Source organism: Ursus arctos, unplaced genomic scaffold, assembly GCF_023065955.2.
Source record: "Ursus arctos isolate Adak ecotype North America unplaced genomic scaffold, UrsArc2.0 scaffold_36, whole genome shotgun sequence".
Taxonomy (NCBI): Eukaryota; Metazoa; Chordata; class Mammalia; order Carnivora; family Ursidae; genus Ursus; species Ursus arctos.
Genome location: NW_026623050.1, coordinates 9,552,076 through 9,572,246, shown reverse-complemented (window position 1 = coordinate 9,572,246; position 20,171 = coordinate 9,552,076). Strand labels below are relative to the sequence as shown.

The window sequence follows — 20,171 nt, the reverse complement described above, 5'->3', positions numbered from 1 at the left end:
GCCGTCCCCTGAGGATTCCATGGGGGAAGAGTCTGAGACAACAGTCAGCTCCCCTAGCTTTAACACCAGAGAGAACCAGTTATGTTTTTTGAGAGAGAGAGAATCTCTGGGGTAATTTAATGAAATACATTTAGCCAAATGCTTTTTTCTTTTTATTCTAATTAATGCCAAGGCATTAAAAGGTATAGTGACTATTGGAATTGTGTCGTTCTCATCCCCCACCGCACTCAGCTCCTCCTTCCCAAGTGTCAGGAACATGTCAAGAGCATGTTGTAAGAAGCTTTGCCTTTGTCTCCATGGCCCTGAGTAGAAGCTGTCAGGCCCCTGAGGGATTTGAGTTGATGGCATATATTTGATATTTTCTACTCTTCTTTCCACCTAGTCTTGGGAAAACACAAATCTGTGCTTGGAGAACCCTGGGCAGATTTCCAAAATGGTGGCCATCCCCATCAGCCAGGGTGCATCACACATGTGGATGTATAGCTGGAACCCACCTGAGTGTTCTTGTCCGGGGATGACTGGCTTCCGTTCTGTGAGTGCAGTGTCTCATTGCTAAGTCCTTGTCACGTTCAAGTCCGTTCAGCCTAAAGAAAGCACAGGTCACGGGAAGCAGAGGAATTTGGCAGGAAAAGTGGACAGGGTTTTCATGTATATTATGTCACTTGTTTTAAGCCTCACAATAATCCTTTGAGAGACGTAGTATTAACCTCCTTTTACAGATAAAGAAACGAAAGTTCGGAGAGATCAAGCTGAGAAGTGGCAGAGCAGGGCCCTGACTCCAAGCCTGGTGCTCATCCCCAGTGCCTCCACCTTCCCAGAGCCCTTCCCCTCTCTGCTCCCTTTGTCTCCATCTCAACTTCTAGGGAACATGAGTGACCCAAGAGAATAGTTGAAAAGGAGACTGCGCTGGGACTCAGAAATCCTGGCCTCTTCATTTATGGGTTGTGTCCAGCTCAGAATCCATCATGTTTCTTAGTACAAGCAAATAACCAGTTTTCTGCTGAGAGGGAGGGAAATGGAAGGAAAAGCTACAGGGTTAAGAGAACCAGTTGGATTGCTGAGCTTGCCACATTTCTCCTGAGCCTGGCCACCCAGGCCACTCCCTATAGCCCCAGAAATGCCCAGATATGCCAAATAGCATGTATATTTGCCCTTTGAGAAGGAGAAGGAGGGGGGAGGCAATACAATGAGTTGTTAAACTATCTTTAGGGCTGGGGGAAGGGGAGGTCTGTTTGCCCCAAAAGGCTGGGCTTTCTTTACAAGTGATCTGAAGCAACTTTTAACAAGAGCACAGTTGTATGAGGGTGTGTTTGTAAGAGATAATATAAGCTTCACAAATACAACAATACGAAGTACTGAGTTTTTTTCTAACAAGCCTGGCTGACTTTTCAGTGATTCTGCAGCTGTGACATGACTAGTCCACTGAGATACCCGGCGCTGCCCAGAAAAATAGAACCAAAACTTATTCAGTCGATAGCAAGAAACAGCGATGCTTCCAAGGGTCACATGACTTATAAGAGTGGCCTCACTGTGGGGAAGATAGACAAATCTGCTTTTTTTCCAGGCCCAGTTCAGAGTTTTTCCTTTCCAGGAACTTCGCGGGGCAAAAGGAACCCGCAGAGGCATGAGGACGTCTTGCCTCTTGAAGCATTGCCGCTGATATCTCAATAAGTCTAGGCTTCTCATTACCCGGCTCTTATAAACTCTACAACGGCAGGTTTGAAGGTTCTGCTCAGAGGGTCTTAACTGATCTTGTTGAGTCTGGGTTGGCCATCTGTGCGGACAGAGCACTCGGTCCTCCCTCCCACAACATTTGCTTGCACACCGTGGCCTCCATGCTCCAGCCTGTGTTTTCCCCGCCCCACGTGCGCATCCTCTGCAGGCCGCACCATGTGGCGCTGAGCTAAGCCAGCTCTCTGACCCGAGCGAGGACTGCCAGCAGAACTCCCCGAAGCACCATGCCTGGCATCTGAACCTCAGATATCTCTTCGCATCATAAAAATTACGCCAGCTCCCTCAGTTTGCACGTCTAATGGGGGCTGGTGGCATTGGGGCAGGAAGTTGCCATCTAGTAAGAATTAGGTGAGGCCAGTGGCTGCAAGAGTCAGGGTGAGCACCGTTCTCTCCTTCTGAACTCTGACTTCCCTCCACTTGGGTTCTGGCCTTTCCCCGGGAGCCCCACGGCCACCTGGCTCCCCTGGCCTCGTGGCTCCTGACACTACAGCCGGGATCCCTTGTGTCCGCATGGGCCCCATCCTGCCGGCCTACCTGCCGAGTTCTGGAGTCTGTCTCCTCTGAGAGTAAGGAGCCAAGAGCATGCCCGTTTGGGCTCACCTAGGACGCTGCTGCTTTGGGGGTGACCTGCTGCAAAGACAGTATGGCTGCATTGCTCCCTGGAGTGAGCTGCTCCGTCTTCTCCCGGAGTGAGCTTGGCGGCTTTTCTAGCTGCAGCCTCAGCAGTTCCTGGACAGATTTTGTTGGTTTACGACTAAGAAAGAAAAGTGGACTCCTGAGCCAGGAGCTCTGCAGGGGTTCCCTCCCTTCAAAGAAAAATGGAAATGAGCATGGAAGGTGCTGAGGTTAAGAAATCTGGGGCCCTGCCGTTAGCCTGTGGGGCCCTTCTCTTCCCTCCACCTCAGGAAGCTGGGCTGGGTGTAGCGCGTGAACACGGGGCAGGACTGCACCCCAGGAACTGATTCCCTTTCTGGCTCAACTGTTCGTGCCATGGCCCTGAGAAGATGAGCTACTGCGGCCGCTGCTCTGTGACGTTCACGCGCACTCCACATCATCTGCTCCTGAACCTGGCAGACATTGGCGCACACGTGCCTTCAGAGGACACTGAGACAGAAAGCAGTCTTTCTTTGGCCTGTAAGAAATTTCACTTTAAAGCTGAGCTAGAACGGAGGCAGCGATGCGGTCACACCCCTGCTGCCGCATCCTTCCCTGTCAGTCCCTGAGGACAACCGGTTCACCCTTGCCCTCTCCTCGAAGCATCCCCTCCTTAGCGTGGGCTCCTGACACCCCTGGACTCTTGTGCTTTTGGACCACAGATGCCTGCTGCCTACTCCCGTCCCTCTCACGTCTGCCCTCTCTAAGGGCCCAGGAAACTGTGGCCGGTTCCTCTTTAATAGCACGTGGCCCAGGGCCTGAGAATGTTTTGATCGCTCTTGCCCCCTTCAGGACCCACATAGTTTAAGCTTGAAATCTGCCTACCTCACTGATTAAATGAGGTGAGGCCGAGTGCGTGGGGGGCTTTCTACATGTTAGCCACTCTGATCAGGGTCCCTGGGATTGACCCCATGATGGATCAGATTAAAGCTGCTCTCCTGTCCAAAGTTATTGATTCTGAGGCAGAAAATGCAATTAACCTTGAATAGTTTAGGTCCCTGGCCCGTGCCTGCTTACTGCTTGCTGCCTCAGTCTCTTCCCTAAAGAATAGAGAACCAGAGCCTGGAGCTCCAGGGAGGAGCGAGAATATGAATTCTCCCAGCCTCAGTGTTGCAGAATGAGTCTAAGGAGTTCATCCATCATTCTGCACACCATACAGAGAGAGTAAAGAGGTTGCATGAATATGCACTATTATGTTCAAATACTACCAGGTACTGTTTTCAAATAGGTACTGTTGTGGTTCACAAAATAAAAATTTATTTTTTAAATGCATGCTTAGTAAGTTATTTTGACCCAGTAATATCTTTGGCAAGAGAATAACCTCAGAGGTTTAGCTGGATTTGGGTGCTCTGCCACAGCTCACTTGTCCTAAAGATAAACATCCGCAGGCTTGGAGCCCTGACTTTGTGACTAAACAGTAATCACCTGTCAACGCAAGTGCCTGTTTCTCCGACGTAATCAATGGCACAACATTCAGCACACAACACACGGTTTAGCTTGTAGCATCAGAGCAACTGTAGGCGAAGGGAAAAGAAGACAGTACACACTGGACTTCGCCGTTCCGCCAAAAGACAAGACTTGGCTGCCACAGAATATTCCAGAAAGCCCCCGACGTGGTGCAGGGAGACCACAGAAAGAGGATCATAGGACACAGCTGGCTGGCATCTGAAAGTACAAGGCCAGGAAGTTTAAAATTCCTACACTCGCCCCTGCCAGTGGCTTCTTGTAAGGAGGCCACCATGATGGTTCAGCTGAATGTGACTCCCTGCCCAAAGGCTGCCTCAGGTCACTCCGCCAGCCCCTGGCATGAGTGCTCCAGGAGAGGGGCGGGTTGCAACCCTCTCTGACAGGTGCCACGGCAGTGCTCTGAGTTGACTCTGCCTTTTTGTTTCTGCTGGGAATTTAAACTTGGTGGACTTCTGCCATATGGAGGGACTCTGTTCCTACCTCTCTTCCCACTCCCCTCACCTCCCACCCTCCAGCCTCGGAGAAACAGCTTCTCTTCGTTAGTCTTCCTGAGAGCCTTGTAACTCAAAACCATGCATCTACCAACGGTAAATGGAGCCTGAGGGAACTATGACTTCATGGCAGGGAGCAGGAGTTTCACCAGATGCTGAAAAGTAGCAAGAAAAAGATCCTTTTCTACTTATATAAGAGGAGTATAACGGGATTTTTTTTTCATAACTACCTGATGAGAAAAGCCATGCTTCCTTTTTTTTCCTGTGAAGTGCGAGAACTCTGAGTTTGGATCCACTGAATATAAAGTTCTCACCAGCTAAGGTCCCTACGAGTGTATTCAAGTTCCCGGTTCCTGCTGGGAAAAGATGAGTTATTTTCATGGAAGACATGATTCTCATGGAAAGTTCTTGTGATTTCAAGTAGCCATCTTGATGCAAAGTAAAATTTTTGGAGAAAAATATTCACGATACGCAACTGTTTCTTAATATTCCATTCCAGTTGCTCTGGGAGAGATAATAGTACAGGACATGCTGCTTGGGATAGAGTTAAACATATTTCCTCTGCTCCCAGAAGAACCTTAAAAAGGAGTTTAAGTTCTTCCCACACTCTGGGGTATCAGTGAGGAAATAGGTGGCAGTCCCTGCCCAAAAAGACAGTTGTTGATGGAGTCTTTCGAAAAACCTGGTTGGTAACCCACTGCAAAGTCCCAGCATGATTCTTCACAAGTCTGTCCTGAGAGTAGCTCTTTCTGATGGGAGATCAGAGAGTGTAAGAACTGGGGCAGCTGCCTTGGGCTTGTGTTAAGAGGAAGCATGGGGCCAGCAGAAGAGGCAGGGAGGTGCACACGTCGCACTGCCTTCCATACTTGAGCTGTTGACTCAATCATCCTTCCAGTCCTGCAAGGACAAGTTTCTTAAGATGTTTGCTGAGAGATTGGATAGCCTGCCCTAGTTCTCCTTGGAAAGTACAGGGTGAGCTGGCAGAAGGGGAAGAGCTGAGGTGTAAACCTTCCATGGAAGTCTTAAATGTCTGCCCATTCTTGGAGCAGTACTAGGTCCTTGGGCCTTCACACAGGTGAGATACTTCGAATTTTATAAGTCAGCCTTGATTTTGGATGCAAAATGAGACACAGTCCCCCCCCAGAGATGATCGTCTCCGCTGAGCTGCAGAGACCACTGGGGACAGGCCTAGAGATTGCTGTCTTGCAGAGCTCCAGATATTCTGACAGTTTCCTGCAAGTCACTCCTCCCAGCTCATCCCAGATACGGACGCAGGTCCCTGAAGGAGAAGTTAAAGGTTTAGAAATGGCCTAATTTCCTAATTTATGAAAACTTTTAGCCAGCCCTCTACCTTCTGTTTATTCATTTGTTCACTTATTCGGTGAATAATTGTTGAGCACCCAGCTAACACATGCCAGGCCCTGTGCTAAGCTCTGGGGGAGGGCTCCCGCCTTCATGAAACTTACAGCCTGGAAAGGGAGCAGACAGTAAATAAACAAGTAAACAAATCAACAAGATAATGACAGATTGTTGTAAGTCCCATGAAGGGAATAAACAGGATAAATGAGATCCTAATTGGGAAGGGCCCTTCTGTAGGGGAAAGACCTGCAGAGGGGACATTTGAGCTGAGGCCTCGAGAGAAGGAGTGGCCACTGGAAGAGCTGGAGGAAGGGCAGTCCAGGCAGAGGGCGTGCAGAGACACAGGGGTGGAAGGCCTTGGAGCATCAGGGAGAGAAGCCGTGGCGAGGGAGCAGTGAGGAGAATGATTCGGGAGGAGTGCATGGGAGGCACTAGCTAGGGTGTTAGAGCCTTGGAGGCTGTGGTCAGAGCTTAGATTCTATTCTGAGAGCAACGGGAAGCCGCTGACAGTGTTAGGCAAGAGTGGTAACCTAATTAAAGATCACTGTGTGCTCAACGCCACATTGTTTGTAATAGCAGATTAGAAGCAAATTCCATGAATAGGGAGCTGGGTAAGTACATGTGGGCTCATCCCAGTGGTCTGCAGTAGTTAAAAACCGTGAGGCATGTCTGTATGTACTGCCAGAAGATTCACAAGATACCCTCAGTAGGAAAAACAAACAAACAAGAAATAGAATACAGCATAAAATATGCTGCCCCTATATCTTAAAAAGTGATGTATATGTATATAGGCTTGCCCATGTATAGAATCCCACATTAAGAGTACACAAGAAGCTGGTCATGGTGCTTCTGGGGAGGGGAACTGAGGCACAGGGTGACCAGGGTGGAAGTGAGACCTAGTCTTCATAGTGTATCCTTTTGTACATTTGAATATATTAGTATGCCTGTGTTACATATTCAGGAAAAAAGGTCCTATGTCGAAATTGTGGTCACCTTGTTTGCTGTGTGGAGAGAGGGTGTTGAGAGATGGTGGTGGCTTGACCATGGGATGGAGACAAGTGGGTGGATTCAGGATCTATGTTAGAGGCAGGGCCAGCTGGACTCAGTGTATCGCACACTGACTTGCCCTGCTCCCGCGAGTTCAGGAGAGCTTCATGCATTTGGGGTTGGAACTGGGCTTACCTGACTCTCCTCTGACATCTTTGTGGAATGAAGGGTTCTTGGGCTCCTTCCAGGTGCAAAAAGCCTTGGAACTCAAGAGACTGTCTAATGCATCACAATATGGAGGACATAGTTACAGACACGTTCCCTTTCCATATCCTCATCCAACTTACAGTTGATTTTTTTAAATTAATCTCTAGGCCCCGCATGGGGCTTGAACTCACGACCCTGAGATCAAGAGTCTCATGCTCTACCAACTGAGCCAGCCAGGCACCCCTAAATGATTTTTTTAAAATATTTTATGTATTTATTTGAGGAGAGCAAGACCATGAGCAGGGGCAGGGGAGGGGTAGAGAGAGAGGGAGAAGCAGGCTCCCCGCTGAACAAGGAGCCCGATGGAGGGCTCGATCCCGTGGCCTTAGATTATGACCTGAGCCAAAGGCAAATGCTTAACCAACTGAGCCACCCCGGCCCCGCCCCCCCCGCCAGCCCTAAATGATTTTTAATGACAAACAATGTTACACTGAAGAAGCCCTATCATTTCTCAATGGAGCTTGCTTGCTTTGCAGAGAGATGCCAAAGGCCAGTACCTGTTTGATCTTCTTTGCCACCACCTGAACCTTCTTGAGAAAGACTACTTTGGGATCCGCTTTGTGGACCCAGATAAGCAGCGGGTAAGTCAATATTCGAAGCACAAAGGGAGGAGAAGTTTGGTCAGTAGTCTGAATCCTTGAACTGCCACTGCCAACTGTCTTGAGTCTAGCCTCAGGGATCAGAGACCACCCGGGCCCTACAGTTGGGTGTCACCTTTTCAGATCATGTTATGAGATCTGGAAGCCACCTCAGCAGAGCTCAGCTAGCGTGGCCCATCGTTTCACAGATACTGAGGTGGAAGCCTAAAGGGCTGACGTGATCTGCCCAAAGCTGTCCAGTTGGAGGCAGAGCAGCTGGGCTGGTGTTACGGTCTTCGAGCACCGGTCACAGGCTGAGCCTCTCCCGCCTTCATTCTAGTAAATGAGCTGAACCACACAGTTCTGGTCGGAAGGGCCTTACCGGAAGTAACTACACCACCCCAGTTTGGGCAGGACAGAGATAGAGCCGAACTGACATGGGCCTCTGAGCACCTTGCAAATGCTGCAGTTCTCATTCTGCTCTACACAACACGGCTGGCTCTGCAGACACGGGGTTCCTTCCGGACAGGGATGAGAACAGGTCCATCACCCCCAGGCCCCAGCCTCCCTCTCAGCTCCAGCTCCCCTGACCTGTCTCCTCCCTGCTGTGGCTCTCCGGATGTCATCCTTCTGTCTTTCCGGAGCCTCCACCTGTACAGTCCCCCTGCCCAGAACATTTCTTCTCCCTTTCCTCGCTTCTCCACACTCCACGCTTTGCTTCTAGCTGACTCCTTCTCACATGTAATGTCTCAGCTTAGACTTCCACTTCTTCCAGGGATTCTTCCCCCACCCCCAGTGTGAATGAGGGGCCCCTCCTGTGTGCCCCACGCACCCTGTACCACCCCTCTTGTAGCACTTTCTACACCGTGCTGTGGTTGCCTGTTGGATTACCTGTGTTCTGGGCAAAAACAGAAGTTTCCAGAGTGCATGCGCTTTCTCTCATTCAGCACTACCTCCCATAGAACAACACAGGGCCTAGAATGTAGTGGACATTCAGTAAATATTTGCTGAAGGAATGATGAAGGGGTGAGTTCATGGTGTATAATGCAAAATTTCCCCCTCCACTTGCCCAGCTGCTCCGCCAGCAGACACCTGCACTTCTAGAACTTCTGTTCATCAGCCCTTTCCTTTCTGTGGGGCTGCATCTTCTGGTGCCCCCACTGAAGTGGGAAAGTATGCAGAATGTTTGGGCCTGTGTCTCCCTTCCCTATACCCCTGCCTACCCCCCACTGTGGTCTACCATCCTCCAAATACATTATCAGCAGAAATCCCAAAGGGTCCCCCTTTCATGGGTCCACTGATTTTCTTCACAGCTCCAAATATGGGCTCCATCTATGTTGTCCCTGGGCCTCGGAGCCCCAGAAGGCACAGCCCCCCAGCAATGCCCAGGACCACAAATAATGAATGAATGGATGTGCCCCTCAACATGCCAGAGTCAAGTGCTGTTTTGTTCTTTGATGCTCTGAGCCACTGTGTCACCAGCTCCCACTTACAGTTTTATGCTGAACACTTTAACTTAGAGAAAGAATCCAAAGGACTGTATCCCTTTCTTTTGACAAGCCCTGCCTCCTTCACTGACATATTTGGGTCCTCCTGGCTCAGCAGAATTTTGAGTATCACCACTGTTTAGGAAGTAGTGTCAAGGTCAGCCCCTTGCCCTATGAAGGCTCCACTGTCTTTACATAAGTACTGTCCTTAGCTCTGGAACATAGTATAAGACCCCAAAAGGGCCATGATACCAGGAAGCTACATGTCCCCACATGCTGTAGGTGTCCATTCACTATACAATGATGGACTACTTTTACAAGGGGGTTTCTTGTTGTGTATTTTTTTGGTCAGGGCTGTTTCTTCTTAAGAAGGAAGGCCAGTGACCCCAAGTTCTCTTCATCTTCTGAAGACAGTGGCTTATGGAGAAAAAAAAGACAAAACATATCCTCATTATTTTCTAGTTAGGTCAAAAGGTGCTTGAGGAGAGTAAGAGAGTACATGGGGGGGATGAAGATCAAAAGCAGAAGGAGATAGAGAAATACAAAGAAATGGGGGAAAGGAGCAATAAACAGGTATGGAGTGGCTGCTGTGTGCTGGGCTCTGCATGAGCACGAGCCTCGGCCTCGCAGCCGGTGTGTATGGAGCACTGAGTTGTATCAGACACAAAGCTGAGAGCTTCACATGTGTTCTTTAATCCTTACACAAATGAGACGAGTATCCGTAGGTCAAATAGCCATTCTCTGGATGAGGAAATAAGATCTCAGGTTAAGTAGTAACTTACCCAAGACATGTGGCACTGCCAGTCTCCAGCTCAGAGCTGTCTGACGTCAGGGTCTGTGTGGTTTCTAAGGTTCCATGCTGAATTCATACCTGATAGTTTCTGAAGTTGTGTGACTGTACCGGGTTAAGGAGAGCAGAGAGGTTTGAAATGGTGCTTGAGAGTTGTGGGGAAATAGTCACCCTAGATCTGATGACTCGTGGTGGAGATGGAGGGGGTAAGCTCCCCGCTCCCTTAGGTTGTGAGGTCCTAAAAGAAACCTTCTCTCCTGGGGCACCAGAACCCAAGCTCACATCCATCCCCTCACTGCCTGCTCTACACAGGTCCCATGGGGTCTGGGAACTCTCCTGGTCCCTCTTGGAGGAGCTGCCCTCACTCCCCCTCTCCCCTGTTGCTGGCTCAGGTCCAGGGCCCCAGCTTGCTTTCAGCCTCTCCCTTCAAAGTGGAGGCACCCTTTCCAGCCTCCAGAGCCTCCAGATTGTGCCACATTGGCCCAAGGACCCAAATACAGGTAGAAACTCCCCTCTCCAAACCTTCTTTTCTCTTCTCCTGACCCTTCCTTCCCAGTCTCATGTTATCAGTTTGCTAGTGATTGTGGGACCCAGATTTAGCCAGACCGCTGCTAAAGGTAACTCTGGCCATCGCTGTCTTTTTGGGATCCTGATTTCTCTTAATTTCTCTACCAGACCCTTAAAATCTCTTGGACAAGCTGTGACAGCTTTCCCCTCCCCTCCCACCCCTCTCCTATCTCCTCCTTGAGCTCTCACTGCAGTGTAGACGGAAGTCCTCTTCAGCCTTGGCCAAGGGGCATAGCCTTTTCGTCATTCAGCTCCACCTGCCCTCTGCTGAGAGTACATCTCAGTCTTTCCTAGTAGTTTCCGTCTTCCGTTGTTTATTTATTTTAATCTATCAGTCAGGTGCCTGGGGGCATTCTGTTTACTGAGCCCCAGACACTCGCTGTGTTCTCGCTGTACACAGTTCCCAAGTGCTCCCATCAGACAGACCTCCTCTGCCTTCACAGGCTCAGCCTCGAACCGCAGTTGTTTCCGTGCAATTTCATCTCTTGCCTTTGCTTCCCTGTGAAGCCAAGCTGCGGTGGGCCGTGTAATGTGAGAAGGACCTCTTAACCACATTGAGTGGCTATAATGAGTTGCCAGCCTCGTGGGAACTCAGATCAGAGGAAGCAAGAGAGCAGAATGTCAGCCCAGATTATCCATGTGGAGCTGACGGAGGAACTGGCTCTTAGTGGGTCCATTAACTGCATGACCCACGGCCCAGCCCAGAAGGTGAGAGCTGGGAATCGCGGGAGGCCAGGATGCTGTCTGCACGGTCCTGGCTGCTTTCCTGCCAGAGGGAGGGTTCTGCCAAGATGTTACACTAAATGGAAGTAGCCAGAAAAGAGGGAGATGTGGACCCAGCATGGACCTGCTTCCTTCGTCCGTTTGTCAGCTGCATCTTGAACACTCTTCTAGGCACTGGTGGCTGGTACAGTTTTCTGCCTTCACAGAGCTTATGGCTAATGGTTTCAGTCTATTTCCAGATAATCAAATCCCAAGTAACAGCAGTGGTAGCTCTCTGCAAACTGTCACATTTCCTGATTAGCATAAAAGCAACAAACATCAATAATGCATTTTATAAAGCATTCGTGTAGAACTGGGAAACAGTTATAGAATGATCTCGTTGCTTCCTTCCCGCAAACATAAGTACCATGGGGAAAAAAGGCATTGCTACGATATCCTGCCTCTACGAAAATCCAAGGGAAAAACGATACTATCCTACACATTAGTTGTGGTTAGTTATCTTATGAGACTGAGACTTTAAACATCCTTGGATGCCAAGGAATCAGAGTATGTATGCCCTAACACAAGGGTTGGCAAATGCTGTTCAAATGAAGATATGCACCAGCCATCCCTCCCTTCCCACCATTGATGAAATTCCACCTGTTAATACTTTCGGGAGCCACGACCAATAGCCTCTGTCCTCACTGCCCATCCCTGCCGAAAAAATAGCTGGCACATAACACGAACACACACGACCCACTAAAGTCAGTGTTACCCTGCTCAAGACAGGCGGGGTTTGTCCCCATTACACATGCGTGCATTCGCTTGTGCCTACTGGTATGCCAGAAATATGGCTCAGAACTTTGGCACCCTACTTTGGAAGGCAGCGTTGCCAGGGAAGCCCAGAAATGGCATCTGAAGCTGGAACTCTTCCCCCTTCGCAGCTGGTTCCATGGGGAGCTTACTTCAAAAAATCCTACCACTCTCTACTCTCCGAGCCTGCATATCACAAGCTTTGGGGCTGTTTTCACCCTGGGCTACAATCTGTCCAGCTATTTAAATAGGGTAAAACAAGTTATAGTTGACATTGCTTCTCATTAGGGTTTTCTTGTTCTGTGTTCTCTGTTTCAGCATTGGTTGGAGTTTACAAAGTCTGTGGTGAAGCAGTTGAGATGTAAGTATTCTTCATGTAAAGGTGGGAAGCCTCACCCCTGGGGAGGGTGGGATGGAAACTCCCACTTTTAGTAAGTCTTGGTAATTGTCCAGCGTTCCTGTGTAAGTTGGTCCTAAACCCATGAGGATTTTCTTACGATGGTTCAGAAGCCCGTGCTTCCCAGTGGGGAGGGATGCCCAGTCATCCTCTGGGAAGGGTCTTTCCTGAGACAGGCTCACCTTGTCTCTGCAGCCCAGCCTCCGTTCACCATGTGTTTCCGTGTGAAGTTCTACCCCGCAGACCCTGCGGCCCTGAAAGAAGAGATAACCAGGTAAGGCTGAACTTCCCTCAGCCACGAAGACCTGTGGGAGAGGATAGGACAGAGGGACTGGAGCCTCTTGGATCCTCTATTTTGGAAGCTTCTCACTCTTATAAGGAAAGAATCTTCCTAAATATAACCTTACTTCTTCTGTATTTCATTTCCACATGCTTTCTTTGCTCACCCCCTCAATAGAACTGGAATAGAGTGAGCTTCTTTCCGTCAAGGGGTATGAATACTTCATTTAAACTAGTCATCTACAAAGGGACCTGGAGTAATTAATTAATCAAAACATTTTTTTCTTTTACCAAGGATGTGGCCACCATGGATGTTTTTAGAGAGGGTGGGTTGCTTTTGGGGGGGGGGTGCTTGAAATAGACTCCAGTGGCCTAATGTACTTGGGAAATGCCAAAGCAGCATACTGCAAAATAAGCTGGGAAATACTGAAGATTTTAAATCCAAGTGGATAAACTCCAGTGTGCAGATGGATGAGGTCCGTGATGAACTCTTCATTGTGGGGATCATGTTCTGTGGCGGGCAGACAGCCGCATGGAATGAATCCTGTCTCATCCAGCAGCACTTGAGGATGAGAAAGAACTTCTGTTGCCCACATCATCCTACAAGAGGGTCAAAGGATAGGCGCTTCAAAGCTTCACCAAGGTTCTGTATATATGAGCCAAATTCACTCTAAAAGTCTTGCCTCAGAGATTCAGCAATGCTCCGTAACAGAGATCCTTAATTTTTATATTAGAAATATCTAATTCTGACATTAGCAGAATATTGGCGTGGCCTCGGAGAGGGTGGGGCCCTAGAGCAAGAGGTGATGCCAGGGAACCCTAGAGCTGAGGAAGAGACAGCGCTGCCAGCTCTCCGCTTCCCCCCAAACCTTGAAGACTGCCGAGACTGGGTGAGGCCGTGGCCAGTTATGTAGACTCTGACCTCTAAGTCTTTGCAATCTACTTCCAGATCCTGAACTGCTTGGGAGAATTCCAGAGAAAGGAAAGAGGGAAGAAGGGAGGAAGAAGGAATATGGACTTATGTTCACTTCCTGTTCTGAAAACCGTGCCACTAGCTTTGTCAGATAAAAGGAGCTAAAGTTTCTCTGAGAAGGAAAAAGAGGAAGTGGGGAGAGAAGAGGGCAAGAAACAGGGCTATGTAGTGCAAAGGAAGCTAAGAAGTGGGACAGGAAGGAAAAGTGGGGTCTTCACACGGGCCCCAGGGGAGGCTGGGGGGACTCTTGCAGCGCAGCCAGAAGGATGAGGAAGGTCGTTTCTTTGGGATGCTCGGGCAGTGTACACTCACCACCTTTGAAGTACTGAGGCGGCGAGTGTGTTCGTGCCCCTCACTGGCCACAGAAACCGCAGGCTCTGCTCACCCACCAGGAAGTGCATGGGGCTCCCATGTTGCTTCTGAAAACCAAGCCCGTCCAGTTACAGGAGCAGCCCTGCAGTTGTAGGAGCGCTAGCCCGCCCTGCTCAGGACCTTCAGAGTACTTGCCTCACTCTGAGCCTGTCCCTCTCCCCCCACCCGCCTCCCTGCCAACAGAGGTGATGATGCCAGGGCAGACCCAGAAGGCCACCCTCCTGTCCATGTGTCTGGGCACATTTAACACCTCTTTCTTGAGAACCTAGCACCTTGCCTCCCAACACCACACCTCAGGATCGCCTGGTCTCCACCTCACTCAGCCGATAGTGAGGATGACAGAGGTGACTCTAACAACTCAGTGAGTGGCCAGTGAGAGCACAGCAGACATGGCTTTCTGATTTGATTAAAGGGCAAAAATACATGGTTATCTTGGCCCTTAGGAGGAGCTTAACAATACAATTTTCTAAATCAAATGTTACTACAGGATACTAATGTACACACTCTCCTATCAAAAAGCTGCATAGACAAGCTCAGCTCCTATTTCTGTCAGTTCTCGGCTCCGTGGCCTCGGACATAAGATATTTAACCTGTCTGACCTTCAGATCCCTTATTTATAAAATGAGGAGAGGAACAGCTAGCGCGTAATTGTTGGGAGAACTGACTGCTACACTAGAGTCTTGGACTTTGTGATACACCCCCCGGCAAGCCTTGCGCTGAGCAGAGGTCGCCAGATGGATTATATGGTCCGTGGACCCCCAAGGTCTCCACATGGGGCACACGTACAGTGAGCTCTGGCTTCTCTCTTTTGTTGAGGGGGAAAGGTGCTTCTTTTCTGATACTTCCCACTCCAGCTGTCCTTTTCCCCCACCAGCTAGAGTCCTACCACTTAAGAAACTAACTTTTGAGGACTCAGAGAAAAAGCCGTCCCAGGTCATCAGTTATCCAAGTCCTGGTGGTGCAGCATGAGGACCATGGCCAGGCCTCTGTCTGAGTCAGCAAGCTTCAAAGGCACTGACAAGGGTGTGAGCTCCTCCCCCTTCTGCCCATGTCTGTGCTGAGCATCCTCGACTGTTGTCCCCTTGCTCTCCACCTCACCAGCCTGCCTTCCCTAGAATGCATTTCCCAAGCATTGTTGGGGGTGTGAAGCGCCGGGTGACTGGGCCTGATTTGGAGTCTTCATGACTCCCCTCCGAGGCATTCTGTGGAGGCCTTGGAATTAGCCGAGTCTCCTCTTTCACGTCCCTGCCCATCTTCAGAGAGCCGGTACCTGCCCCAGGCTCACTCAATACCCATAATTCATTCCTGGCTTAGAGCCCTCCATGCCACCTCCCTGCCAAACTAATTTAGCTGTCAGTGTGTTTTTTCCTAGCAATATTGGTCCTAAATTTCAATGCCGTCTCAGCTATTCCCATAAAGCCAGACTGAGAGGAGGGGATGAAATAGGGAGTAAAGAACTGTGCTTCATTTATCTCTTGGACTCTTCCCAGATGATAAATTTAGTTGCCAAATCCTGATTAATCTCTTTTGTCATTTTTTAAAGTAATAAATAGATTTTCTTGTCTGAGCTAGAGACAAGGCAGAGAAAATGGGGATTAGGCACCAGATTTAGCATTTAACAGGGACCGCAGGTGTATGAACGCTGTGGAAAGATCAAGTAGTAGAAGGGAACTGAGTGCAAATGGGGCCCCACCTTCTAAGGAAACAAACTGCCTGACACATGCCTGAGTGAGGGTGCTCACAAAAAATATTAATAGAATGAATGGATATACGTGAGAATGAATGGAGCTCATAGGTCATAAATTGCTTCGATGAACATCACTTGATCCTACCTCAGGCTAAGATGGTCTGGCAAGTGTTTTCTATAAAAGGCCAGAGAGTAAGTATTTTAGACTTTGTGCACCATATGGTCTCTGTCACAACGACTCGGTTCTGCCTTTGCAGTGCGAACGCAGCCAGAGACAATACCTAAATGAATGTGTATGGCTGCGTTCCAATAAAATCTTGCTTTATTTCACTGGAAACTCTGGAGGCAGGTCATAGTTTGCCGACCCCGGACAAAGGTATCGAAAAGATCTGGGTTCAAATTCCAGGTTGTTCTTTAGCTGTGCTACAAGGCAAGCAACAATCTCAGTACAATGTGTGGCTCACAACATGCATTCAGTAAATCATTATTATTTTGTTATTGTTTTGCCGTCTGTCTCTCCCCACTGGAATGTAAGCTCCGTAAGAGTGGGGATTCTGTTTTGTTCCTTCTGTACTCCCAGCACCCTTGGCAGAGCCTGGCACATGTAAGTGCTCAGACCTGGATGGATGGATGGATGGATGGATGGATGGATGGATGGATGGATGGATGGAGATGGATGGATGGATGGATGGATGTGGATGGATGGATGGATGGATGGATGGATGGATGATGGATGGGAGGAAGGGAGGGTGAGTAGGTGAGCTAAGCACAAGACGTACAGGCTCTCTAGAGTATTAAAAGTAAATTAAAAAAAAAAATCTCTGACTGCAGGTCTCCTTATAAGATTATAGAGGAAGCCAGGGACAAAGAATCTGATGAAGGAAAGTCAGGGCCAAAGTAAGAACTCTTCAGGAAATGCCAGTTCTTTCCAGAGGTCAGAAGCTTTAATTCTGGAACCATCTGTGGAATCATCTCCACCCTCTGTATCAAAAGCACAGTGCCACAGCCAATACCTTGGAGAGATGCACATGTCACAAAGACAGGTTTTCCTTGGCTGTCTTTTTAGGTTTTCACTTACTCTGCCTTCGGATAGTCCCAATTCACACCTCCATTAATTAAGGACAACGTTGGCATTAAACAAAAATGGAGATGAGGCCAGGAAAAGATAGGCCAAGTTTACCCAAAGTGTCCTAAGGATAAGCTTGTTGTCTTAAATCTGTTCTAAGGCTGATTTCTTCTTTGGTTCCCATGAGAATTTCTCTCCAATGACAGAGTTCTCTTCATTTAGGACCCTCTTTCTCTAATAACTAATTGAATTACTATGGAGGTAGAAAAATCATCAGGCGCTGAGTCAGGAGGCCTTCCTTGATTCTGATTACTGTATCACCTCAGACAAGTCACTCTACATGTCTAGACTTCTGTTGCCTCACGTGTGAGAGAATTAGGCTCTGTAACTGCTATTCTGAGGCTCTGAGATTGGGTAACCCAACTAGCCTGCTTATGAGGAGCTGGCTAGGTTGGGTGGCCCCGGCAGGCTAATCTCTTCCCTGGTAGCAAAGTGGCCCTAGTGGCGGTGTCTCAGGCAAGATAGTCTTCCTTAGGTCCATGTGTGGCAGGGGAGAATATGCCATGTTCTCTTGAGAATAGGTCTAGGCATGCTATGAGTCACGTGGGATATATTCTCATGTCCAACAATACCGACTCATTGGTTACCTCCTTCAATGAACAAAACAAGAAGCTTGATGAAAGCCACCGTGACAGAAAAGGGAGGGGAACCCCTAGTATAGCTCTGTCCTCTGAAGCTGATGGTTGATTCTTTCATGAGCTCACTTCTTGTCTTTTTTTATAATAATTTTTATTTTGTTATGTTAGTTACCATACAGTATATCCTTAGTTTTTGATGTAATGTTCCATGATTCATTAGTTGCGTATAACACCCAGTGCACCATGCAATATGTGCCCTTCTTAATACCCATCACCAGCCTATCCCAATCCTCCACCCACCTCCCCCTTGAAGCCCTCAGTTTGTTTCCGAGTCCACAGTCTCTCATGGTTCATTCCCCCTTCTGTTTACCCCCCCTTCATTCTTCCCTTCCTTTTCCTACCAATCTTCTATTTCTTATGTTCCATAAATGAGTGAAACCATATGATAATTGTCTTTCTCTCCTTGACTTATTTCACTTAGCATAATCACCTCCAGTCCCATCCATGTTGCTGCAAATATTGGGTAATCGTTCTTTCTGATGGCTGAGTAATATTCCATTGTACATATGGACCACATCTTCTTAATCCAGTCATCTGTTGAAGGACATCTCAGCTCCTTCCACAATTTAGCTATTGTGGACAATGCTACTATGAACATTGGGGTGCATATGGCCCTTCTCTTCACTACATCTGTATCTTTGGGGTAAATACCCAGTAGTGCAATTGCTGGATCATAGGGTAGCTCAATTTTTAACTTTTTAAGGGACTTCCACACTGTTTTCCAAAGTGGCTATACCAACTTGCATTCCCACCAACAGTATAAGAGGGATCCCCTTTCTCCACATTCTCTCCAACATTTGTTGTCTCCTGCCTTGTCAGTTTTTGCCATTCTAACTGCCTAACGGCTAATGATTTTGAACATTTTTTCATGTGTCTGTTAGCCATTTGTATATCTTCATTGGAAAAGTGTCTGTTCATATCTTCTGCCCATTTTTTGATTTGATTATTTGTTTCACGTGTATTGAGTTTGAGAAGTTCTTTGTAGATCTTGGATATTAGTCTTTTATCTGTAGTGTCATTTGCAAATATCTTCTCCCATTCCGTGGGCTGCCTCTTAGGTTTTTTTTTTTACTGTTTCCTTGGCTGTGCAGAAGCTTTTTATCTTGATGAAGTCCCACAAGTTCATTTTTTCTTTTGTTTCTCTTGCCTTTGGAGACGTGTCATGAAAAAAATTGCTGTGGCCGATGTCAAAGAGGCTGCAGCCTGTTCTCCTCTATGGTTTTGATGGATTCCTGTCTCACATCGAGGTCTTTCATCCATTTGGAGTTTATCTTTGTGTATGGTGTGAGGGAGTGGTCAAGTTTCATTCTTTTGCATATGGCTGTCCAATTTTCCCAGCACCATTTATTGAAGAGACTGTCTTTTTTCCACCGGATGTTTTTTCCTGCTTTGTCAAAGATTAGTTGCCGAAAGAGCCGAGGGTCCATTTCTGGGTTCTCTATTCTGTTCCATTGGTCTATGTGTCTGTTTTTGTGCCAGTACCATGCTGTCTTTATGATCACAGCTTTGTAGTATAACTTGAAATCCGGCAATGTGATGCCCCCAGCTCTGTTTTTCCTTTTCAACAATTCCTTGGTGATTTGGGGCCTTTTCTGGTTCCATAAAAATTTAAGGGCTGTTTGTTCCAGTTCTTTGAAAAATGTCATTGATATTTTGATCGGGATAGCATTGAAAGTGTAGATTGCTCTGGGTAGCATAGACATTTTTACTATGTTTATTCTTCTGATCTATGAGCATGGAATATTTTTCCATCTTTTTGTGTCTTCTTCAATGTCTTTCAAGAGTGATTTGTAGTTTCTAGAATATAGATCCTTTACGTCTCTGGTTAATTCCAAGATAACATATGATTTTTGGTGCTATTGTAAATGCAATGGATTCCCTAATTTCTCTTTCTTCAATCTCATTGTTCGTGTCTAGAAATGCAACTGATTTCTGAGCATTGATTTTGTATCCCACCACATTACTGAATTGCTCTCTAAGTTCTAGTAGTTTGGGGGTGGAGTCTTTTGGGTTTTCCATATAGGGTATCATGTCATTTGCGAAGAAAGACAGTTTGACGACTTCTTTGCCGATTTGGATACCTTTTATCCCTTTTTATTGTCCGATTGCTGTTGCAAGGACTTCTAGTACTATGTTGAATAATAATGGCAAGAGTGGGCATCCTTGTCATGTTCCTGATCTTAAGGGAAAGGCTTTCAGCTTTTCCCCATTGAGAATGATATTTGCTGTAGGCTTTTCATTGATGGTTTTTATGAAATTGAGGAATGTACTCTCTATCCCTACACTCTGAAGGGTTTTAATCAGGAAAGGATGCTGTATTATTATTTTTTAAAGATTTTATTTATTTATTCAACAGAGATAGAGACAGCCAGCGAGAGAGGGAACACAAGCAGGGGGAGTGGGAGAGGAAGAAGCAGGCTCATAGCAGAAGAGCCTGATGTGGGGCTCGATCCCAGATCACCGGGATCACGCCCTGAGCCGAAGGCAGACGCTTAACCGCTGTGCCACCCAGGCGCCCCAGGATGCTGTATTATTGTCTTCTAAAGCTGTGCTTTGTTTTGTAGGATGTTGACTTGCCTCCCCTTTCCTTGCCCCCTCCAGTTGCACCACTGCCTGACAATGTCCCTGTGGTCTTACCCTTGACCCCACCCCCCCATAGCTGTTCTACCTCCAGAAGTCTAAAGAAACCCCACTCAGCAGTGGAAAGCCTGTATCCTTTCCAGCTCACTGGAGGCACCCACCATGCAACCAACAATAAAGATGCATGGGGCACCTGGGTGGCTCAGTCAGTTAAGCATCTGCC

General features: G+C 47.8%; 1 protein-coding gene and 1 non-coding gene across 3 annotated transcripts in view; one reads left to right on the top strand and one right to left on the bottom strand.

Annotated features, from left to right (window-relative positions):
• FRMD5 (FERM domain containing 5) overlaps window positions 1–20,171 on the top strand; it is a 299,112-nt gene that overhangs the window by 240,614 nt on the left and 38,327 nt on the right. For both annotated transcript variants that reach the window (XM_057306320.1, XM_057306319.1), the window contains exons 2-4: window positions 7,436–7,540; window positions 12,215–12,257; window positions 12,489–12,567. In XM_057306320.1, coding sequence (XP_057162303.1) covers window positions 7,436–7,540; window positions 12,215–12,257; window positions 12,489–12,567 — 227 coding nt within the window. The remainder of the gene's footprint in view (window positions 1–7,435; window positions 7,541–12,214; window positions 12,258–12,488; window positions 12,568–20,171) is intronic.
• TRNAK-CUU (transfer RNA lysine (anticodon CUU)) lies at window positions 7,066–7,138 on the bottom strand. Its single transcript has one exon. It is a non-coding gene; the product is annotated as a tRNA-Lys (tRNA).